This window comes from Microtus ochrogaster, chromosome 22 (genome assembly GCF_000317375.1).
Source record: "Microtus ochrogaster isolate Prairie Vole_2 chromosome 22, MicOch1.0, whole genome shotgun sequence".
In the NCBI taxonomy this organism is placed as follows: domain Eukaryota; kingdom Metazoa; phylum Chordata; class Mammalia; order Rodentia; family Cricetidae; genus Microtus; species Microtus ochrogaster.
The window spans coordinates 14,057,456-14,082,475 of record NC_022023.1 but is presented as its reverse complement, the minus strand read 5'-3'; the positions used below and the strand labels follow the sequence as shown (position 1 = coordinate 14,082,475).

Sequence of the window (25,020 nt, the reverse complement as noted above, 5' to 3'; positions counted from 1 at the left end):
TGGCTCAATGAAAGAATATGTATGGTGTTAAAATATTAATTTTTTCAATAAAAATTCCAGATTACTTCCAATGTTACTATCTTAACCCACATTCTTTAGAGAGAGAAGCTCCATTGTTCCTTCTCGTCTTTTTCCAGAAAAGACCAGAGTGTGCCCTGCAACTCTAGGTTGGTCCAAGTCTAAGCAAACATACTTTGTCCCACCCCATGCTGAAGACCCATGGGCCCTCCTTGTGCTGGGGGTTTGGGGAGCCTCTGTCTCCTCATGGTGTGGGCTGGTGTGCATCCCCCAGCAGCTTTCCGCCTTGGTCTGCAGGGTCCTAACCCAATCCTGGAGAACAGCCTGCTTTCTGCATTGCACTAGGGATGATGACAAGCCTCGATTTCCCCACGGCTGTCCTGTGTCCTGTGTCACCGCACAGGCTGTTTCCCTTCCTTCTCTGTTGGAGGGAGGGCATCATAGAAAATTCCAAAAATACCAGTGATGATCACCAGGGGGCAACTCCCTACCTCTCAAAATCACTCTCCAGGACATAATCAGCTAGTTCCTGAAACACAGTATTCCAAAAATACCAGTGATAATCACAAGGGAGAAACTCCCTATTTCTCAAGATTATTCTCAAGATTACAATCTAACTTTATCTTCAGCTAGTTGCTGAAACAACAGTCACTGAACCAGCTAATTCTAGATTTCTGATTCTCTTCCTGCTTAGATTTTTGGCTCTATTTTTTCCTGCTGGGGGGGGGGTCTGGATTTATCCAGATCTTTCACTGCCATAAGATGAAGGTGGGGCTCTCTGAGGGCAGACCAAGGAACTGGACCTTCACCAGGAAGCCTGGCACCTGTCCTTTCCTCTTGTCAGGTGGTGGGCATAACGCCCCATGACTTAGAGATTCGCCCTACTCTAAGAAGGTTTCCGTAGTCATTCTTACATCTTGCATTTTTAAAATTTTCTTCACCTAATAATGACCCCTTCCATTGTGAGACGCCGGCGGAGGCCGTGTGCATCAACAGGCAGATGCTCCACCCAGGCCTTGTGTTGTGGCTAGCGCTGACTGTTGTCTGCCGTCACTATCAGCAGTGTGGTGTCTCCAACTGCTCCTTCTGTTAAGATCGTGGGACACCCCTGAAGAGACTCAAAGAGAGGGAAATGGAAGAGGATGGGGTGTCAGGAGGGAAAAAAAAATCAGCCTTAGTGTGCTCTGTCCCCGTTCCTTTCCAAGTCCTTGCTCTCCCACCCCACCGACAGTCATGCTCCTGGAGGTTAGTGTGCACACCTCTCTCGTGCTGCATTGCCTCTTAGAGCTGACCCCTTGAGGACTTTGGCTCTTCCCGGATGTGTGCCTGGCCCTGTGCTGGGAGTCTTCTCCCTGGCTGTTCTTTCTTCCCAAGTCACTAACAGGCTTAGCAGTGAGAATCTCCACAGGGCACTGCTCTCTGCCTGGCAGCTAGGTCGCTAGGTGAAGGAAAGTTCAGAGGTTTCAGATTCTCTCCAAAGTAGATCCACACGCGGGAGAAATGAGTTGAAGCAAGTCACCTGACACACATTCTTCTCTTGACCCCCCTAAACTCAGCAAGAGGTAAGGGAGGCTCCCTCAGGGCAAACTTTCAGGTACTTTCATCCTCAGGGAGGAAGTGGCAATGATAAGTGATAAGCTGAGCCTACTCCAAAGCTACCCACTGGGATGGAGGGAGGGTGGGGGCTGCAGGCAGGGATTGGCAAGAATGTAGCCGCTCCTGCCACTGCTTGGCAGACCACCACTCCTTAGATAGAGGCTGGGGGACAGGGAGCTCCAGAGTTTAGGACCAGCCTGGGCTACATAGTGAGACACACACACACTCTCTCTCTCTTAAAAATTAAAGGAAAGAAAGAATGGAGAGAGAAGGAGGAGACACACACACACACACACACACACACACACACACACACACACACACAGAGGTTGATGTTTAAATGTGTAGTTAGGCTGTAAGGGAGCCAGAAGGGAGAACATTTTCAGACACACTGTCACTTTGCTGTGTTTTGGGGACCCATGGCCAGGCCCAGGATTGTTAATTTTAGCCACTATTTGACCAGCCACACTAGAATGACCTTCCCTCCTTGTCCGCTATAGCAGAAGCGCATGCTGTGCAAAAGCTCACGTTTGCTGCTGCACCGTTATCCTTAGAAAGCATTGCTAGCGAGAGCCTCATTGCCTCCCTTTCACACAGTTATGCTCAGAAACGCCCATCCAAGGTTCTTATCCTGGGTCACTGGTAGGGAAGTGGGGTCAAGTGTGTTCCTGGCTCACCCTTTGAAGACTGGGATCACCCATCCACCTTGCTGTGTGTTTCAGAGTGAATCCAAGCAGGCTTAAAGTCGTATTTTGATTTCTTTTATTATCCAGATGTTTCAGAATAATAGCGAAACATAAAAGACATAAAAGAAAGGATGATTTACTTCCCCTTTTTATAGCAGAAGAAGTAGGCGCAGCTTCTTGCAGTCATATTTAAAGTTGGACATGGTGGCAGAGACCCGAAAGTGCTCCTGGGGCAAGTGTTGTTTGAGGTCTTTTGTTTAGTCAGGAGCAGTGGTGTGTGTGTGTGTGTGTGTGTGTGTGTGTGTGTGTGTGTGTGTGTGTGTGTTCCTGAGAGGCTAGTGAGACTATTTGTGTAGAATGAATGATCCTGAAGACCTCAGCAATCATGTGGGGTCCTGATTTATCTCCTGGGCTGGGTCCACTTTATGCTTCTCCAGATTACTAAGCATGATCTGCCAAGTGAGTCCATGCATGCGCAAGCGGCAGGTGCAGTTTCCCTCCATGCTGCATGTGACTGCATGCACACTCACAGGTGGTGGGTGCAGTTTCTCTCCCTGCTGCATGTATGTGATCGCACATATGAGAGCCATAATTTCTTGGTATTTATTTTTTTATATATAAATCATGACTCAAGTTCCCAATGAACTCCAATAAACTCGGGGTCTAGACTAGGCTTTTTTCTTCTACCCTCTGCTAGCCTGATCTGCAGCTCACCCGGCCAAGCTGTGGCCCTTTACTTCCCTGTTTATCTGCTCCATAGGGGAATGGCTATCAGTTGAGACTGCTTCAGCACTGAAGCCGTGGATCCCAAGAATGCCCTGTCCTTGGTCACCCCAAACATCTCATTGGTCTTTAGGCTCTGAGTGAGGGCTGGTTAGTCAGCTGCGTTTTGTAGGAGTGTGATGATCACAGTCTAATCAAAGTACCTTGAGATGGCTCAGTGGGACAGGCACTTGCTTCCAAGCCTGACGACCTAAGTTAGATAAGTGGATTCGCAAGGTAGAAGGAAAGAGTCCTCGACCTCCACAGGCAAACACAAACACACACTGTTATAGGAGCTTTGATATCAGATTGAACGGAATAGAATTTTAAAGAGAACTTATGCACCTCACACTCACATTTGATAAATATTTGCACAATTCTTCGGAATATATGGTGGGTTTGTTTTATGTAGGCAAAGAATTTGATCTTTCGCTTTATGAGCACTAGGTGGCAGTGTGGTTCTGCAAAATTCAACCGGCCTCAGTTTGGTGGTTATTTCCCCACACGGAATTTCCAGGAAGGTGAGAAGATAGCTCAGTAATTATACAGGGCACTAATGAGTTTTCTTCGTTTGGAATCCCACATTTAGCCCCATTTGTCCTATACACAGCTCTGCAGTCCAGTGCTGGACTTCCGGAATGATGCTGTGAGGACCTTGAATGTCTGCGTCCCTGGTGGCATGTGTGTGGTCCTTCTTTTTGACCATCTCCTTTTCTCTCTGTACAGAGACATTTTTGTGATCATTCCTCCCATCTCTTATTCTTAGTGTTAGGACAACTGGCTTTTGAAGACTAAAGATCCCCTATCAGGCAATGCTGGGCAAAATCACGTCAGCTCAGACTCCACCGTACATAACCCAGGACAAAGACGTGCAAAAATTGCCTTGTCCTCCGAACCTCTCTCCCTTCATTTTGCCATATCTTACCGTAGTTCCTAGGTCCCCCAAGTGGTTTCAAAGCCTAGAGGTCACCATACATCTTACTGGGGCCCGTCTTGGGGTTTGCATTCAAGGATGGCTCTTCATGTGTAACGGGACTGCTTTCTGGTGACCTAGGTGCCCTGTACCTTCCCTGGGTCACCTATTACAGACTAGGGAATGAGGGTCACCTCCCCTGCGAGAAGCAGAAGCTCCGATATCTATAACTGTGGCCTTCTGGCACACCCTCCACTCTTTATTGTTTGAACAGAATCTCACTGTGTCTCCCAGCACACTCCGTTCTCATAATAAGCTGCTAAAACATGAGATTCCTCAGACATAGCTGCAACTACCCTCCCCCTTCTTGTTTGGGTCACGAGGGTAGGCCTCACCAAGTCCTTCAGACAGACTTAGATCAAGCAGGACACTTCAGGACCCGAGATGCCATCTCAAGACCACATTTACTGTAGGTGTCTCATTTTCTTCCTCAAAAACTTCGAGTACTCTGATGATAGTTAAGTTCCCTCTCTGCCCTAACATCTTCCAGCCTACTATTTGCTGACGTGAGAGGAATATGGGGTTTTGAGAAGGAACATTTGGTATGTTAGTTAAGCACGAATTCCCCCCCTACTTTGTCTGATGCTTACAAGGGGAGCCCCAGTAAAGAAGAGGTCTGAAGAATAATTCGGCGAGCAGACAGCCACTTGCTTGAGTGATTTTGATATCAAATGGCCATTTCCTTCTCCACAGCCTCCTATTTGGTCCTGGGTGTGACAGAATGATTGTCTGGAATGACTTTTGCCCTGAGGTTCAATGGAGACTCACCAAGTCACAAGCAGTATTCCCAGACAAGGTCACTGGATTTCTTCATCACTCTTTGGGCTTCCTGGATTCTGAGTCCCTTGAGCAATATACCATGCATTTTAGAAATGAAGTGTTTATATGGAATACATGATGTGGAGGGGACCATGTGCCCCAAAGATGTTGGGAGACAAGAAACATTGATGTTTTCTCCCAACGTGGACTGGGCTGTCCTTTGGTGATCTGAGAAGCGTTCTAGGGGGACAAGGTGACTTGAGTATTTCCCACTTCTGACCAGAAAACTAACCACGCACATACTGTGATTTGTGTTTTTTTTTCTTCTTCCTGAGACTGCAGGGTTACCGTCTTAGCAAATGTCGGAAGCACTGCACAGTGATGGATGGGATGGGATGAGGGTCCCCCTGCTCCCACAGCTCATGATACTAATTACAGTCTCCTAAAAGTCATAACCACTGCTCACTTGTGACTTTGGCCTTTCAGAATGGACTTCGATGATGAAGATGGTGAAGGTCCCAGTAAATTTTCGAGGTGAGTTTACTTTGCCTTTCTTAAGCCAGTAGCCAGCAGTCACATGACCCGGCAGGCATAGGCACTTAGTGCCTCTTGTCATTGAGCAAACCATTGTATTTTGACCATCTGTGTATGCTTGGCTTAGTGCCAGCATTTGGCCTAGTGGTAAGCAGTTATTAACAATCCTGATATGTCCCAAGCCTGGCCTGGCCTGGTGTTCTATGCTTGAAATCTCAGGCAGAGAGCAAATTCAAGACAAACCTGAGCTGTCTAGCAAGACCCTGGTCTTCAAAAGGCATAGCAAAAGAAGAGGGGAGTGATGCCTAGTTCTTAACTCTGTTTGCTTTTACATTTAACAATGGTCACTAACTTTAATGGGCTCCCTGAAACAAACAAGCGAAAAAACATAAGGCTTAAGTTTAAAGATTATCAACCTTCTCTAAAAAGAATCATTTTTTTTTCTAGTAAGGAAAATTAGGAGAAATACAAGGAACGTGTAAGCCTGTTTGAGGTTGGCTTCAAGATCCTCACACTCAAGCTACGGGGTGTATGACAGTGTCTTCAGCTGCTCTGTGGGGGCGAGCCACTGTCCAGCCCACCTTCAGGGAAAGCTCCTAAGTCACCTGTACTGGGGGTGCAAGGGAGAATCATGACTTGTGATTCTCTCAGTCTGTTTCATTTGAGGCACTGTGGGACACTTGGAAGTACGCGTGCTGAAGGAAGATGTCATTCTCCCGTTCTTATAACCCCCGTCTGTGCCATCTTCTTCCGGCAGGGCTTGCCTTGCTGCCCCCCCTCACTCCGACCTCCTCCTAGGTTACTGCTGATCGTAGAAAACGCACGGCAGGTGATAGGTGCCCATCTGTTATATTCATACTCCACCTTCGGACTGACAAGCCTTGGTTGTTTGAAGCGGTTTTGAGGAGTGTGATGTCCACACAGTCCACTGGGCTGGCTCTCTACTTTTCTCCATGCAGATCGTTTGGGTTCTTTTTTACCCATAACCAAAATGGTAGCTGTGGATTAAGCAGTGTTCTCTACCAATGCAGGAGGGACCCATGCCTCGTTTCTGTAGGGATTCCCAGAATCTTCTAGTCTACAGTAACTATCTCCTCACCCCCATAAACTTTTACCCTTGAGATCAAGCTCATCCATCCATTCCACAGCTTCCTCTTCAACTGAAGCATGAGAGATGAGAACACGTTTTTTTTAACCCATTAATGACCTTGAAGTTTCCTATCAAAACAACACGTGAGCTTCACCAACAAAACTGGATTATCTCTTCCTGTGTAGACTGGACCCACTTTAAATGCCCTGGTATCTAAAGTTCTGTCTTAATAGCAAGGAGTGATCTCTTCCTGGAAAGGAGCAAACCTCAGAAATGTCCCCCTTCTCCTCTGTCAAAGCTTGCACTGGCCACTCACAACCTTTCTGTAGACAGAAACAATGACGCTGAGTCCTCTGTGTCAAAGTTCCCCCTCAAGACTGCATACCATAGCATGTGAACCTCAGGAAACAATGCCTCTGGGTCTCAGGACAAAAAGAGGAAGAGAAACATGGAGTGACATTTGCTTGATATGACATATCAGTGTCGATGAAACAACAGCAGAGGGACACAGAGCTCACTGGGCCCTAGTGTAAGGCGGCGGCCACCCCATGCTGTGTAATGCCCTGAACCTGCCAGTGAGTCACTTGTTACCCAGTTAAGTTCAGACCTTGGCTTCTCTCAACCACATCCTTTCCTCTGGGCCTTAAAAACAAGAGAGAGATGGAATGTACTTCCAACATGTGCTGTTACTTATGCGGCTGGGTTCATGGGACCCCAGAGGCCACTGACTTAGACAACAGGGCATTTGAAATAATCCACGGCTGATGGACCTGTGGGTACGTCTGAGTCGCTCTGAGTTGGGGAGACAAGCAAGTCCCCTCCCCTACCTTCCACTTAACCATCCAGGGGGAAGGTGGATGTTTGCTGCCAGCCTTGGTAAGGTGCACTCTAAGACCTCTCTCCCATGCTTACAATCAGTCCCCAACTGTGCCCTGGAAAGCGTGGAGACTGATGCAAGCCACTTCCCATCCTTATTAGTTGATTCATCATCTGGGCAGAGGCAGCATCATAATCTCTGTCCCCCAATGGGAGTCTAGTGAGAATTCCCTGCTTTTCTCAAGGAATGGAAGTATGGGGCTTGGCTTCCTTCCCCAGCGTAGCCTAAGGAAACAGCCTCCACTTACCAGCACTGGGTTTGACTCCTGTTTTCCTCTTAAATTCCATTATCAACTCACAGGGATGCGGCTCTCTGCCTCTAGAAGACTCTGCTCACACCCCAGAGAAAAACATCAACCTCCCTAAAGGACACCAGGACCTGGTGCCCTTCCTCCCTCAAAGGGTCAGCATCCTGTATTACAAGTGATGCCCCAGCCTTCTCATAACACTGGGCAACACACAATGGCATCCTTCTTGAATGTCCCAAGTTGTTCCTGTGCTGTGGCTGGCATCAGCTGCCACCAGCAGCAAGTGGCATCTCAGGTATTACTTCAGCATGGGGGCAGCTGACATTCCCAAGCGATCATCAGAAGTCAAGGTTACATACCACAGTCTCCACGTGCCTTATACTTGTAGGGCTGCCCGCTTATACTCCCATGGACCCCTTCCCCCCCATGCCTGGTGAGGCAATGAGAGGCACTCAGTCTTAGCCCGTGACTACATGGCTCCTCTCAATCCTGCCGTCAGCGTCTTGGGTTCTGGGGTTGGGTTGTTACGTGTATTCATTGAGACTTCGGTTTAGGGAGCCCTCTTTGTCACCTACCGTCACACCATCCCATATGACCTTTTACCTTTAGGTCACAGAAGAGCAATGCAGAGATTGTATCGGCCTCTCCTGGTGGTCAGTGGGAGACTTTACAAAGTACCTCCCCCTTCTGTATGTTAATCAAGATGGGTGATGGATGTCCCACTGCTGAGTGAACCGGAGAGGCCCCCTTGGCAGCAGAGCTGGAGAAGAAACCCAAGTTACCACACACCTAGCACTACCTCTGTCTTTGTCCCCGATTTCCTTGCTTGTCCTCTAAGGCAAAGCCCTAGGTTGTCTTGGTCCAGCAGAGAGGTGTCACCTCCTCCTGCTCTGTCCTCATGACAGAGCCCTTGACCCTTCTCCTTCATACATAGAGAAAGATTTTCCTTACTGCTGCTGCCTGGCCCCTGTCAGTTATGGATGCTCATTGACACCACAGTCCCAGACATAACAGATTGATCCCATTGTCCCTTTCCCTGGGGGAATAAGATAAACTAGGGTCAGTAGACAGGGCCTTGGGATGTGTCATTCTCTTCTCACAAGGTGGCATTCCCTCACCTCTGCATCCTTGAGGGCTTCAAAATGAAATCATACGCATCAATGCATATCACTTGTTTTCTCAGATCTTATTGCCGGGCAACCGGCCGTTCTCAGTTCTTTTTGGCATACTGCTAAGTAGCTCAGGCTTATTTCATAAAACCCAAGGTTATTGTATCATTCCCTGCACTGGTCAGTGAATGGAATTTTCAGCTTTTAGATCTTACCTTGTTTATTCTTTACACCTCAGCCCACAAATTGAATTTATCTATGGATCGATCAGAGAACCTCACAAAGCCCACTCCCAGTGTTTATAGAGAAAATTAGTCCACGGTAATAAGGTCCCATTGGTTGCCACAGACACTACCTCAGAGCTTTAGACTTAACTCTAGGTTTGGGAGCCACCACTGAGGACTTTAAGCGTCAGACAGAACTGTCAGTCTGGTGACAATCCAAGGTCTGAGATGGCGGGAAAGGAAAGGTGGGAGGGGGCGGGTGGTGTCAGCCACAGTGGGCAGTGAGCATGGGCATGGGGAGGGGAGGAGAGTCAAGAGGTTTTTGTAGGAGTTTGGCCACAGGTGGACATTCATGGTGAAGGAACCCTCGTTCAGCATGGCCCTGAGATAAGTCAGAGTAGGCATAGTGTTCCTATGATTCAGAGAGGTGCTGAGTGGCAGCATCTGTTTTGGAATGGAGAAGGGGATTCAGGGAGAAGTGGATGGGGCTGGCAGGATATCCCAAATCCCGAAGGTCAGACTGAGAGACTCCAGGTCAATTTGACTCCAGACAGGGCAGGCAGATTCCCCTTGGATATTGCACCGCATGGAGAAGAAAGCCTGTCTCACTGGAAGATGCAGGCAGGTGCTGTGGAGGGAGGGACTTCTGGGTCCTGCCTGAGGCATCTTCTCCCATAAGTGCCCGAGCTTCCTGTCTGGCCTCCTCTTCCTTCATCAGCTCTCCGAGTACCACCTTCTCTGGGTGGCCCGGGAAGTGTGAGCTGGCAAGGTAGGAGTATGCGCCTCTGGGAGCTCGCCCTGCCTTGGGTCTCGTGAGCAAATGTCCAGCTGAAAAGTGTGGTCTGCACCACGTGACCTGCTCCGTGGCTGTGGAATGAGAGTAGAGGGTCTCCAGTCTCTCTATGGCAAGATTCTGGCCTGTGCTCAAGAGCTAGAAGTCCTTTGACCAAATTCCTGCTTGCATCCCTTCCTTCCTCTGGTTTGTAGGTGTCCCACCTCAACCTCTTCTTATTGGTTGGCCCTTTCTCCCCTACTTAGCAAACTCTGCCCATTTCTGCCTGGAGGATGTAGACTTTACTGACACGGAGGGTCTTTGCCATGCACGCAAGCATTGGTGCTTCGCTGGCTGGTTTACATCTTTCCAGTTAGTAGGGTTGGTGGGGTTGGCCCCAGGAATCTGCTGACTGGTCTTAACCTGTCTTCCTCCTCTATCCTACAAAGCTCATCCACCACCTGTGAACCTCTAAAACATCAGGGCCCATTGGCCTGGCTTCCATTAGATTCCTCACTGTGTTCTGGCCTGCTCCCCAGCCTCCAAGTTCCTCAACTTCCCCTCACACCAGGTCTGCCCATCCTACAGGAATGTCTCTTCCTCTCTTGATGCATCCTCCCCATCCTAAGTCTTCCTTTGGACCCTCCAAGAGGGACCCTATCTCCAGAACACTCTTCCTTTTCCTATTGCCACATACGTCTATCTCTGTGCACTGCCCCCAGCCTCTTCTAGCCCCCCCCCCACTTCTGTGTCTTTTTCTCTCCTGCTGTGCACAGTGCACCTTCCAACGTAATGCCCTGGCTGCTTGAAGACCACATTGAGCTTCCTTGTTTTCTCTGTCATCCTCTCCCCACGGGGGGCTGTCTCGGGACTCCTTGCACGGAGGATCTGCTCCAGAAGGCTCACAGCAGGTCATCACAGGGACCGCTGCTGGGTACATGCAGCATACACATTTCAGCACACACACCATCAGACCGTCGGGCCTGATTGCCATGCCGCTCTGCTTCCTGGAAGGATGGGGTGTGATGCTGATGCCTACATGCAGTGTGTGGAGCAGCCTTGCCTGGGGATCTTCCTTTCTGTTAGTGCCACTCTCCTCCCCAGAGAAGCCACCAAGTCCTCCCCCGTCCTTGCAGCAGTACACATGGGGCATATTTTTAGACACGATTTCATCCCAGGGAACAGCTTTTTCTCTTAAGTTGAATGGGGCTGGCTGTTACTCTCTTTTGCACCTAAAGGTAATAAATAACTCGAGACAGAAATAGTCTCCCAGCCCTTCTGTTAGACTTTCATTGTAAGCATCCCCGAGACGGTGTTAGGTAATCCCCCACAGTTATTTTTTTTAATTGGTGTTATTGGTTAATAAGGGGTCACACCTGTTCTGTTACTATGCCACGCTGCGGGGGAAATGCACTGGGTGTAGAACAAAGGCGCGTTCACAGCTTTATTGGAAGTGAATCTACATCATCAACAGTCTCCTTAGTGATACAGAGTGTTGTTAGGCTTGTGACAGGGTTAGGTACTGCAAGCCTATTTTCAGCTGAGGATTTTGTTAAGGAGGAAAGCATGCGATACAGCCCCTGATGCACATCTCAGCCTGGAGTGGGCTGCCTTTGGCCAGATTAGAATACTCACAGCAGTCTTGGTTGCCTAAGCATCCAGCACATCCCTACATCACAGGCGGATGCCGAGGTGCTGTGCAATATACCGAGTGCTGTATGGAAAGTGAAAGCAGCTTGACTGTGTGGGGATTTGTCATGGTCGGGCGCTTTATGAGGCACAGTGCTTATGGAATGGGCTATCACCGTCAAAAAAAATTGAAGGGGCATAAGTTGGAGGCTATCTTATAGTGCTTCATACCATGAAGTATATCAAAAATCACATGTGTAAGTAGTCAGGAGCTGCCTCCATAGCTGCGAGCCCAGACTTTCCATTTAAATCACCCAGAAAGATGCGCACAGAAAGCCTGCTAGGATGCTTTGGTCTTCCATGGTTCCTGGTCTTAATTTTGGATGTCTAGGAAAAATCCATAGATATGTGGGCAATTTAGGAAGTGCCATGACATATTTAGAGAAGGAGGCCACAGAGGTCCACGCTCCCCACACATAGACAAGAGCTTACAGAGGTGTCAGGGCTCGGCTTCAACCCACAAGGACCAAAGCACTTAGCCCTTATGAGTTAGACCTAGGAATCTGGCCACCTGATGTTAGCAGTGTGTTATTTGACCGCTGACCCTGGTCTGATCCTTCTCTTTTCCCTCCCCCTGACCTCTTGCTTTCTGGGAAGAGAGAATCACAGTGAGATTGAGCGGCGCAGGCGGAACAAGATGACTCAGTATATCACGGAGCTCTCCGACATGGTTCCCACCTGCAGTGCCCTGGCTCGGAAGCCAGACAAGCTCACCATACTGCGCATGGCGGTTTCACACATGAAGTCCATGAGGGGCACCGGGAACAAATCCACTGACGGCGCATACAAGCCTTCCTTCCTCACTGAGCAGGTGCCCCAGCGTTACCCTTTCGGTGTTGTGGTCAAAGTGGGGGAGCATCTTTGGGTCACAAGCCTGAGATAAATTCCATGGGAACGTGGAGTTCAGATTTGGGGGAGAGGTAAAAGCCAGAATGTGTGCTTCCATTCTTCAGCAAGAAGTGTTCTTCAAGAGTACCAGATCTCTGTTTTCTGCTCTTTTATCTCCCACATGCCCCCATGAGCGGTGTGAGGAGGGTGCTGACACAGGAGAGTGGCACTGGCGTCATAATTCCTGTATGCGAGAGTAACGAGAGCACAGTCGTGCCATGAAAGCCACCGAGCCGTCATGATGGCGACAGGGCCATCACAGCCAGCACCGGCAGGCATTCGTGGTCCCGATCCGAGTCCCATCTCTCTCTGCTGTTCTTTTTAGTTTAGCCAGTGAAGCCACGGTTCTTCATCACCGTTTGAGAGGTGAAGTCAAAGCTGGGATTTCCCCTGATCAGTTGCTTACAGAAGGACCTGCTGCTCTGCTAGGGTTTCCCCTTACACCATGTTTTTTTCTACCGTGCTACCCTCAGAGCTTTAGACTTAACTCTAGGTTTGGGGGAAGAAATACATGAAATAGCAAGACAGCATTAGTAAACAGATTTGCATGAGCCAGGTGGCTTGTGCTCCAGGTCCTTGTCCTACACGCGGTGGTCACAGCGAGCGTCAGCTAGTGCTGAGAGAGCCTTAGCTGACTTGTGTAGCCATACATGAAGCTTTGACTCTCTAGTTTCCATAACTTTCCTAAGGTAAATGAGCCAGTGGGATTCCGTAGAAAGAGGCGAGATGACACGGTTTGTCAGGAGTATTCATTTGGAAGTGCCAAGGGTTCCGTGGGTGGCATCCTGGGTAATGGACTGTTTAATAAGGCAGGAAGTGAGGCTCACATGAAACCGAGTGGAAGCGACTGGGCTGCACCAGGGACTGTGCTCAGGACAGAGGCTGTGAAGGAGCCATAGAATGGGCACAGAGAAGTCAGCCGGGGACTTTTAAGGGGTGCACGGTGTGAACAGAGGGAGGAGTGGAGAAGGCGTGAGGGACCATTAGCTGTGTGGCACAGAGCATCTGTCCGCATTGTGGCTACAGGTCTAGAAGAACGAGGATGATAAACCGATGCCATTGTCCTCTGTTCGGTGCAGGTGTTTTGGTGGCAGATACTTCACCTCCTCTGACCCCTTTGAAATCCTCCCAGGGTTCCCTTGATCCCTCGCGTTGAGGGTTTCAGGAAGAAGGTAGTGGTCATATTTGGTCTTAGAGGTGTGGAGCATGGTGGCCCAGGTACAGGCTTCCATCCTCATTCCCATATCTCTATAAAGATGAAAACCGTGCTAGCCCCCCCCCCCCAGCTCTGTGGATGTAATGGGGAAGGCATCCCCGTGTAGACTGCTTAGCATGGGGATGTTGCTGTAACAAATGATGAACAGAGAGACATGACTTGCTGGAAATTCATTTAAGTATCACTAGCACTATAGGGTCAGTACAGAGAGCGTCTCCAAATTCCTTTAATCCTTACAAAAAGGACTCTACGCATCTATAGGGGACGGCAGAGAGGGCAACCACGCATTCGTGTGCCCTCTCCGTGCCACTCTTGGTCACACGTCCATTTACAGAGCCCTGTAAACACTTACTGTGTAAGCCCTGCACACCAGAAGCTCATTAAACCTCCAAAAATTTCACTGAAAGTAAACTTGATGAACTATCAGAAGCCCGAGCCAATAAGTATCACGCCAGAGTTGTAAAGCTAAGTGGATGGGCATGGATGGAATCCTTCCTACTCCCAAACCCATACTGTCTTACTGGGGGAAGGAGGAAAGGCCATGTATGAGTCATGAGATGCTGATCCTCAGGGGAGAGGATGGGAAGAGATGGGTCAGGGTGGCTCCATCCCATCAGATCTTTGCTGTCCTTGCAAACTGGGTTAAAACATGCATGCGTAAACAAAGCCACGCAGCCTCATCCGGCGACATAGAATTCTTTCTCCCTCCCAGACATCTTATCCCATGTTTTTTTTAAGGATCTTCTCGTTGGGAAGATCTTCCTGACATGGTGAATGAGAATGCTGATGTTCTTAGAACTGCGGAAGCATCTAAGAGACACAGGAAGCAGATGTGTACATGGGAAATTGACAGAGTGAGCGTTGGGTTGGAAAATGTTTGCACTGTCAGCATCCACCTTGGTATCCCAGACTGAGTGCATTTGAGTCAATCCCAAGCCACAGAGTTCTTAGACTGTGCCTCCAGAAGTTAAGGTCTTCTAGGGACTTGGGCTCTTAGACCCTCTTGACCACTAAGAGGTCACTCTGATTGACCAAATGTTCCAGATTCTATCCTTGGCTTCCTCTCAGCTGCCCCTGATATCGGGTGGTAACCATTCATCGTGAGGTTCTATTTAAACATTTGAGTCTGGGGTGGGGAATGCTGGCTTACTGCTAATCCCAAAGGATGATTTTGTTCGTTGGGGCCTGGATGGTGTGAGAAAGTTGGAGTGGTGGGAACAGACTCTAGTGGAGGGTTAGCTCCACACCTCCTGTAGGCCAGGAACCCAGGTTCATTATTTAGCTTGATGTGACAGGCTATGGATAGTTACCGCCGAGCTGCCTTTAGGCATGGTTGTCCTAGTTTAGCAAGGTTTACCACATTTGTGGCCCCCTGGGGTGACAGCAGGGCTTCAGGAACAAGAGTGCAGTATCCCCACACAGTGGGAAGCCTCATGGTCTGTTTCTTCCTCTTTTCTCCCCATCTCATTCTCCTTCCTTCCTGCCATCTTCTGTGCAGTACAACTGGGTTCTGGGCCCTTCGGCAGTGTCACAGCTAGCTGAAGTTTCAGTACATGAGGAAAGTATCTCAGGAAACCGGCAGCTCAGCCCCTCTTGATCATCATTGCCTGGTCTCTCATCTCTCCATGCTAGAGATCTCCCCCAGTCACGCTCTCTAAGAGAAGACAGTGTGTTTTAGAGACAGTGCAAGTTTTGGGTCTTTCTCTAGAAAATAAGCTAGCCAGGTGAAGTGACGTTCATTGACACAACCACGCACACGCCAGAATGAATAGGTACACAAAGGAAACTGAGGTTGCTAGTTAAGAGAAGATAATTGACCCGGATCTGTCAATACACTTGCTGACCATGACTTTTTCTCCCCAGGAACTGAAGCATCTCATTCTTGAAGCCGCTGATGGATTTCTGTTTGTGGTGGCAGCTGAGACAGGAAGAGTAATCTACGTGTCTGATTCCGTCACTCCTGTTCTGAACCAGCCACAGTCAGAGTGGTTTGGGAGCACCCTCTATGAACAGGTACACCCTGATGACGTGGAGAAGCTGAGAGAGCAGCTGTGCACTTCAGAAAACTCCATGACAGGTAAGAGTGACTCATGTGGGTGGCCATTTGACCTTAAATTGTTTATCCCATAAACACTTTAGAAAGCTGGAAGTCACAAAATATCCTAAAGGTGAGGTGATACATTTTATTAAGTTTGTGTAAGGGCTTCCTTCAAATTTTTAGAGTCACTTTTTTTGGTTTTTGAAATTTTTCCTGTAATTAATGTATGCACCCAGTAGGAGGTGTTCTTGCTACATTGGTGAGACCCATAGGATCTCTATGTCTCAGTATGATACCCATCACTTACAACCTAGGCCTTAGCCACCTGAAATACAGTTCCTTATTGAAACATCTAAGTCATTCTGCCATAACATAACAGACAAGTTCTTCAAAAATCACCTCTGTATATAAACACATGCAATCGGATGTGTAGAATTCACTGGGGGAAGTGGATTGGAAATAAAACACTCCATAGCAGATAAAAGTGGGAACCTACTGAACTGGCATGGCTTTAGGTGACAAATATTAAGCATGGTTTTTGGCCTGGAAAATGATTTTTGGTTGGGGAAACAAAGTCTCAGGAAGTTTTGTCACTTGTGTGTTTTTGTGGAATGCTTCAGTGACAGTCATGTGACATCAGATGGAGGGTTCTATCACCAAAATACAGATAACTCAGGGTAAGCTGACATTACTGGTAGATGTCTGGCGTGTGTGAAAGATATGGCTCTCTGTGTGGCTTGCGCTTCAGCCAGGTGCAGTTTTCTGTATTCATCTACTATTTCTCATGGATAAGCAAACAAAACTCAAATTTAATTTTTCTCTGGTTGTTGCCGAAGGTATCAATCAAATTGGAACAAATATATTTGATAACAAAATTATAGATTTGTTTAATCAAAATATTAGCCTTCTATATAGCATGCATCTGTGCTGTCTTCCTCCCTGACTGCACTGTACGCTGCTGGGGTTCTCACGTTCATGTCTAGTGCAATGCTAAATTTGATGTTTTGCATGTCACAGCCTAGTGAATAAGTGAGCCGCTGTTTGTTCACTGTAGTCAGCTTAGGTCCCTGTGACATTTGTCACAGACTGGGTGACTCAAACTGCAGGAACTGACTTTCTCTCACAGTGTGGAGACTGGAATTTCAACCCCCTAGTCCACTTCATCTGCAACAAAGCACTGTGGGCCACTAGCTTTAAATCCATACATGGAGCCGGAGAGATGGCTCAGTGGCTAAGATCTCTTGCTGCTGCTCCAGAGGACCTGAGTTCAGTTCCCAGTACTCACACTGGGTAGCTTACAACTGCCTGTAACCCCAACCCCAGGGGGATCCAGGACCCTTTTCTGGCCTTTGAAGACAACTGATCTCACATTGACATATCCACACACATAAAAATGAAAGTTTTGTGTCTCTCTCTCCGTGTGTGTGTGTGTGTGTGTGTGTGTGTGTGTACCCACACACTAAATCTCTATCAATAGTGTCTCACAGTTTTAGAGATTAGGAAGTCTAAAAATCAAGCTGTAAGTGTGTCTGGTGATGGGCCACTTTCTGGGACTTTCTAGCTGTGTCCTCACAGGATAGGAAGGATGGCACAGTCACAAGGTTCTGTCCTCATGACCTTGGGGATTAGGATAGCAACCAGGGAAGTTGGAATCAAGCATTTCATTTATTTTAATCCAGGACCATGGTATCTGCAGGGCTGTGTCTCTTGAGACCTCTCGTTAGTTTCCAGATGCTTCCCTTTGAATCTTCCATGACCTTTTTCCTGTGTGCATGCCTGATATTTCCCCTGCTCTTGAAGTACAGTCATATCAGCCGTCTTTGCTTTAATTACCTCTTTACAGGCCCTACTCCAAAAACAGTCATGTTGTGAGGTTCTGGGAGTTAAGTCCTCAACCTATGACTTTTTGAAGGAGGCTCACAACTCCACCCCTAATCCTTAGAGTCAAATCCAGTCTGGTGGTGTCCAAACTGGCAGGAGTTGAGCTGTTTCTGAGGAAGGGTGGTCATTTTCTCAGTGCTGGTGATTAGTGGGGGGCGATTTCACGTGGGGACAGAGTTTGTGTCTTAACTGTCTCTGCACCCTTATAAAAGAACAAGGCAAGCTCAACCTTAGAAAGATGCTGCTGCTCCCTTTGGGAACTGTGAGGTCAGCCAGGAAGTGTTGGTTTTAAAGTTGAAATCACCTCTGGAAAGAGCTGGTCCCCCTCGCCACACACACACACACACACACACACACACACACACACACACCAGACTTTCTGTATTTGGTCACCAGATGTGGCTTCTTCAAACTCTTCAGGAGACCTAGCTGGGGCAGATGACAGGGGAAGTGGTGGCCAAGCGCAGGGCAGGTTCCGTTCAAGGGTGTTGCTAACTGGCTCTTCGTTGAGCTAAATCTTTCCATAGCTGGCCAAGTGTGACCAGGGCAGTAAGAAGATCCTGGGAAGCGCAGCAGTAGTCTGGGCCACTGCAGTGATCTGATCTTTCCTCCGTGAATGAGTGCGGGACTCTAATACTAGGGAGAGACAACAATGACGCCCTCAGATAGCAACGGCAATGTCAGACATAGACATAGCCATGGAGAGGGAGTTGGGAGACTTATTTTCACTCTCTAGTCGGTCTTTTCTTAGTGATCCTGGAAGTTCCTTTCTTCTTTGATATTCGTTCTTCTTATCCCCCATCACACGAGATTCCTAAGCCTCACTCCTGCTGCGATTTTATTCTCTCAAAGGTTTCCAAGTAGGATCTAGTCCACTGGTTAGAAAATTGTAGGAGGAGAGGGACCAAGACCAGGGCTGTGCTGAAGAACTGTCACCAGGGCTCCAAGGCAGTAGTGGCCCCTGTGGAGGAAGGAGGGGCGCGTCCAACTGCCTGTATCCAGGCGCTAGCTGCAGTGTTGGCCATTCTGAGCATCATGTTCATCGACTGGCAGTCTCCGCTGAATGCCAGTTTTTAAATAGACCTCATAAAACCAGGCTCTGTACTGACTGCCTGACATAAACATGAGCCGGGGCTTATGGGAAGCTAACCCTGAACTTCCCTTAGGAGCCATGGTTCAGTGCTAACTCATCCAGTATCCACAGTAGCTTTTATGCAGCATAACTATCTGATAATATGAATTGATCAAGTCTTTTTTTTTTCCAGCCCCGGCTTTTCTTTGTTTCACGTGGGGCTTTTCAAGCGGCCTCACATTTACACACAGCTCTGGGTGTGAGGCCTCTGGCTGTGCAGTATTATATCCGGCAGGATGATTTCTGTCAAAGTCTGAGCGTTCTAAGCTTGTCCTTCTTAGCTCTGGTTCTACCCCTTTGCTTTGTCATGCTCTGACCCATCCTGAGGGCTAAGGAGCCTCAGAGCCAGGTTGAGGCTACCTCTCCGTCCATGGCACTTGGATTCCTGAGCTGATGTAACTTCTGAGGAAGGAAGGACGCTGAGCAGTGAGTGGTGTGTAAGGTGATTCTGATGGCGGAGGGAGTGTTGTTGAGAGCAAGTAGTGCCTTGTGGACAAGGGGCCTGCAGAAATAGCCACTGGAGCTCTGAGTGGTCTGAGTAGTCCCTCTCAGTGGGGATGGGGGCGGGGAGGGTGTGGAAACGCCCAGGGCATTTCAGGTGACAACAGGCATCTAGCTGTAACTGGATATGCCCAAGCTCTAGGTTCAGAAAGCAAGCAGGGGGCAGCAGAGACACTACCCTGGAGACATGGAGGGAGGGAGCCAATTCTCTGTCTTCTGGTGGTTGAACTCTGGAAAACCCTTAATCCTGGTGAGCAGAAACAGGTGGCGCTTTGCCACTGACCCCAGCACCTCACTGGGAGGTTTTGGTTCTCCAGCCAGAAAGAGGATGTGGGAGAGGTTAATCTGTGGGCATTTCAAGAGGAAATCCATTTGGCCCATGTCCCCCCGCATTGCCTTGTGCTGAGGGATCTGCAGGGTTCTCCTGCATTCAGGTAATTAGGTCAGCATTTTGAGTCAGTATAGGGAATAACTTTGAAAAAATCTGATCAGTGGTAGAAGTGGATGAAACAGGTAAACTACCTTACTTCTTCCTTCCTTCTTTCCTTTTTTCCTTCCTTTCCTTCCTTCCTTACCTTCCTCCCTCCCCCCTTCTTTCCTTTCCTTTTTCCATGACCATTCATCCATTAATTCAGTCACCTGTCTTGTACAGTTGTGGACAGGTCACGTGGGATGCATCCTCTCCAGCATCCTATAAGACACTCCCCGCTTCTGTCTGTGGATCAGCCCCCATTTCCCAACTGTTGCAGCCTAGATTCTTTGTGATACTTTGGGGAGAACCCAAGCTGAGGTGGTCCCCAAGGTTTTAGCTGGAAAGCCCCAGTATGTGAGTCACTCATCCCAATCAGCTGTGATTAAGCTTTTCCTATCTCCCTTGGAGCTTTGCTGAAATCCAGGGATGCTTTGACTCTTGGATCACAGTATTTGGGCCAGGCTCCAGTCTGGGCACAGATAGCTTCTCCAAGAGCCCGCCACCAGGGAGCCATATCCAGCCAGCTGTGCTTATAGCCTCTCATTGGGCATTTTCCATGAGAGCTTCAAGATGCCACCTACACACTCAAGAGTCTCTTTGCCTGTCTGGGAAAGAAGACACTTGTGGGACTCTGGGGATGCTTGGTGACTTTCATTTTCTCATCCAACCCTAACAGTGAAAATATTAATACCTATAATTAATCCACTTACATTTCTATGGCATTTTTTACCCCTGTAGAGACTAACCACACACACTACCAGCTTCCATCCCTTGCAGAGAACTGGCAGATACCCTCGCCCAGGGTTTGGCCAGGGAGCCTGGCCCAGGTGATGACTTGAGGCACAAAGGCAGAGATGGCCTCCTTCGCATCACTTCAGTCCTGAGCATAGAGATTGCTGCCAGTATCTCTGCAGCACCAGCAATTGGAGCAGTCCAGGGCCAGGCATGCATAGCGTTGAAGGCTCAGGGGCACATGGGAGGTGGGTAGTGTCAGAGTTGTGTGATTAGAGTGGACAGTCTGGGTGTCTCACCTCCTTGCCCTCAAAGGTCCTCATCTTCAGCAGAGGCTCCCTGTCAGCTATGTGAACATCAGGTTTCAAACCGGCTGGAAATGAGAATCTCAGCTCACCCTGGACCCACTAAATCAGAAGCTAGGATGAAGCAGTCTGTCTAGCCATGTCCCCAGTCCTTGAGATGTACTCTGAACTTTGAGATTTACCAACTTAGTGACGCCATCTTGTTAGGCTTTTTGACCTGTTTAAGTTCCACCTTGGAAGGGTAGGAGATAGAATCTGTCAAGTTTCTTATTAATTATGGAACTCTGTTCACATTGATCCGTACTGGTCGGGTTGATCTTGGTGAGATTTAGACAGAGTGTGCTGTGGTCTGTCAGCATCTGAATCTTCTAAGAGCTGCTTGAAACATGAACTCCTCAAAGGCCTGTGTTTTCATCAGACTCTTGCACAGCAAAAGCAGGGAAGATGTATTCTGGCTCATGGTTTTGGGGGTCCAGCCCATAGTTTCAGGGGGGTTAGCCTGTGATTGGCTGGATCCATTGCTTTGAGACTAAGGCAGAGAGACTATCATGTGACAGAGACTGCCACCTTGGAGGGGCCAGGAAGCAGAAAGAGGAAGAGGGAGAGGGAGAGATGGGGGAAGGACAGGCAGCAGCCAGGGACAAGATATGTTTTTCCATAGCGTTCTTGCAATGACACACTCCCCAGCTAGTCTCTACCTTCCATAGTTCTACACTCCCCTGATTATCTACTCAGATTTTTGAGCCGGTGATAGATTAATCCATGAGGGATCTTCACTGATGAAGGCAGATTCCCCCCCCCCCCCCCCCGGCAAACCCACTCAACTCTGTAGTTCTCTGGTTTAAACAGTAGATACACTAAACTAACATCAATCCCGTTGGAAGGAAACTGAAGGGTTTAGTGAAGGGGTGAAAGGGTGCTTGTCGTAGCTAGGGTCAGGAGCAGCCTTTGCATGCATACTTGGTATGAGGTAATGGGTCCGCCCTGGCAACTCACACAGGTTCTCTTGTTAAGCCCAGCTCTTCGAGGATGCGGCCAGGACTTCAGGGGGTGTCCTTCTCACCATCAGCAACCTGCCTCACTGTGAGATAGGAGAGAATTTCAGGGATACCTACACTGCCGCCCTGGGAGTACAAGCCAGGTGCTTTCCATAGAGCAGCCTGAGACAGGGTGGTCATGGGATGAGCGGGCCTGGGAAAATAGTAGCGGTTGTCCCCCGTTCCGTCTCAGCCCACCCAAGGCAGCTGGGCTCCCTTGGTCACACTTTACAAGAGAGGGCAAGACAGATTATGTGGAACTGAGCCGTGCACTTGGGTCCTGTAGGGGAAGAATGTGAGGCAGATAATTGGTCCCACAGGAGTTCTGTGAACTATGCAGTCCACCCTGTGGTATCAGTACAGGAAGAAGATGGTGTATTTCCAACTGTCAGTCATGAAGGTAACTTCATGAAAACCATATTTTCAAATACATCGTTTATTTTCTTTGGAATGCCCCAGCTTAGTCTTTGGACTAATGCCAAAACCTGAAACCCTAAGCACACTCAGCAGGCCATTTCTTGCCATATTAGGTAACACAGAAGGAAAAAAAAAAAACAATTCTGGATTTTATCTCCACTATTAACACTGTTATTGAGTTTCTGTTGTTTGAAGGGGAAAATGTAACATCTTAATGGTTAGAAAAGCGTGCACATTTGAGTGAAGCCCTTGGAAATTGCCCAGCTATGTAGTAAACACGTAAGCAGCAGAGAAAGTGCTCGGAGTTGGGCTGTCAGAGGTGCGCAGTGAGCACACATAAGCATAAAGCCGAGCACACACAGCGAGGTGCTCTGCCTCTCCACACAGACACTCCCGCTGGAAACCACAGTGCTTTCCATCCCAGATGTTTCTCTGGAGCGGGTTCAGTTCCTTTTCTCGTTGTTAAATATTTACACAACCTGCCTTGTTTGGCTTCGTGAATACATCGCATGCTGATGCCCCTGGAACTGTTTGTTTTTTGCTCCTATTTTATCTTGAAAGCTATTTCATGAATCCGGACAGAGCTCCAGCCTGAGCTGCCCGGGATCATTATCGTGGCGGTGTCACAACAAATGAAGCAGGAGCAGTGTTTCTGCACACGCTGCAGACCCCAGCTGAGCCGTTTTCCTAGCACGCTGCCAGAAGTCCCATGAGATGATCCAGTGGGGTGTCAGGCACAGGACCAAAGAGGAGATGAGGAGTCATGGGGACATGGAGAGGCAGTTAGGGGAGGTGGGGGGTCCTGCCCTTGGTTAGCTGGCCCTGGTGACATTTGCAGTCCGTGAATCTTTACCTTGAAAACTAACTCAGACAGACACACTTTCTCATCTGTAGATACAGATCCCCTAAGGACCAATCCAGAGCATTCTGAGAGCTGATCTGTGGGGGACAGCGTAATGATTGTTTGGAAACTAGTATTTCATTCATTTCTTAATAATTGAGAATGACACAGAGCCACTAATGTAGATGGGTGGCCTTCCAAATGTCCCTGCTCACCCTGCTTAATTTCTTGTCCCCTGAAAGTGTCTTTGTCAGCACAGGCCTGGAAGGAGTACAGGGAGAAAAGCCGGACTTCTCATCCTCTCTGTCCCATTTATTCAGTCTTCCATCAAGCACCAACTTTATCAAGATACTATGCTAAGTGCTGGGGATACGGGAATGAATTAAACCAAAGTAGCCAGGCTCTTGTGGTCTTTACAGCTTAGGGGGAAACAGGCACCAGAGAAAGATCATGTTTAGTTCATGTAACATGGTGGGACATAGGACAAAGTCCTAAAGAGCAGCGAAAGCCAGTGATGTGGCATTGGACTGGTCTAGTCAGGTTGGGGAAGGCTGTGGGGTGAGCGAGTGCTGCTTGGTAAGAGATGGCAAGGGTGAACCAGGTAAGGTTGTCAGTGGAGTGAGGGTGGCTCTTTTTCCCAGAGTCTTCGAGTTGAAGGGTTTCTGGCCAAAGGGAACCTGTGCCCCCTGTTATATGTGAGAAGCTCACTGTGGCCACAGCGTGGAGGATGGGCATGGGAAGACAGACTGGCTGTGTGTGGGAGGCAGAGTTCATCTCAGGAGGATATAGAGGTTTCATCTCGGGAGGATGTGGGGGGTGTGTCTCAGAAGATGGAAGGAATCAGCCCACGCAGGTGTGGAAGCCGTCTAGGAAAGAGAGATGATGCAGGCCAGGGCTAGGTGGTGTGATGTTTTCCATTGGCTGCTATAATGAGTAGCCACAAACTGGGACAGTTTAAACAAAAGAACTTCTTTTCTTACAGCTCTAGAGACCAGAATTCTGGAACCCTAGTGTGAAACTGAACTGGTTCCTTCTGTGGGCTCGGGGTGAAAATATGTTCTAAGCCTCCTTCCTCTCCTTATAGATGCCTCTTGTTCCGTGCCTCTCTCATCACTTGGTGTATCTAAATTCACCTCTTATCAGGACACCAGTTATATTGGACTAACACCTGCCTTCATCCAGTGTGACCTCATTACATCTAAAAAGACCTTATTTTCAAAGAAGGCCCACGGATTCTGTAAGGATGTACATCTGAGGAGTATAACATTAAATCAAAGTCCAGGGAACAAAGTGGAGATAGAAGGAAGTAGTTATATCCAAGAGAATTATAGGCATACAAACCAATCAGAGAGGCTGGTGAATCTGAGGTTCAAGGCCAGCCTGCTCGACAGAGCAAATTCCAGGACAGCTGGGACTATACAGAGAGACCCTAGCTTGAAAAACAAAAGCAACAAACAAGAACAATCAGAGGAGGAGACACAATGGCTCTAGTTCTTTCTGTAACCAGATAGGATGGCCCCTTGGGTCAACTTTGAGTTGTCCTATGTGCTCATGGATAAATTGTTTCTACCACAAGGAAGTTTGGCCATAGAGGAGTTGGAAACCCCCATTCATGTCCCTGAGCTCTTCTTGAGTCCAGTCATAGAACTTATCCCTTCCTGTGGTGAGTTTGAGGTTAATGATGGTCCCCCCCCCCAGACTCAACCTAGCGTCTTTGCCTGCTTCCACTACTGTAATGTGACCTGCTCAGAAGTAGGCATTTTCAGGGCTGTAAATGCTGTAACTATGACCCAACCCTGCCTTGTGAGTCGATAGTTATCAAAATTCTAAGATTGGGTCTTGCAGTCATAGAGGTGGCATGTGACCCTGCTTGCCTCAACATCTTGGCATTGAGCCCATTCAGCTGGGGACGTGATGTAGATTGAAGCCATGCTCCCCCATCCCTCTGCTGTTTCTCACTTGATTCTTCTTCATTGCTTTCCAGCCAGACCACTTAACTGCAGTGAGTTTAAGTCTTTGCTAGGTGAGATAAAGAGTATATATTTCTACCTACCCTACTTAGATCTGCTAGGACCGGAATCCAGGTCCTGTCAGAGCCAAGCAGCCAGTCTACCTTGTCATTATCTTGCTCATGTTTCATATCTGCCTGAATTCTGAGTTTCTGTCTTGCTTCTTTTGCCTTCCTTTGTTCTGACTCAATTCACTACCTGACGCTTGAGTCCTA

At 48.4% G+C, this 25,020-nt stretch overlaps 1 protein-coding gene across 1 annotated transcript in view; it reads left to right on the top strand.

Moving 5' to 3' along the window:
* Arnt2 (aryl hydrocarbon receptor nuclear translocator 2) overlaps positions 1 to 25,020 on the top strand; it is a 147,212-nt gene that overhangs the window by 39,543 nt on the left and 82,649 nt on the right. Inside the window, exons 3-5 of the mRNA XM_026784429.1 lie at positions 5,281 to 5,328; positions 11,934 to 12,147; positions 15,304 to 15,517. Coding sequence (XP_026640230.1) covers positions 5,281 to 5,328; positions 11,934 to 12,147; positions 15,304 to 15,517 — 476 coding nt within the window. The remainder of the gene's footprint in view (positions 1 to 5,280; positions 5,329 to 11,933; positions 12,148 to 15,303; positions 15,518 to 25,020) is intronic.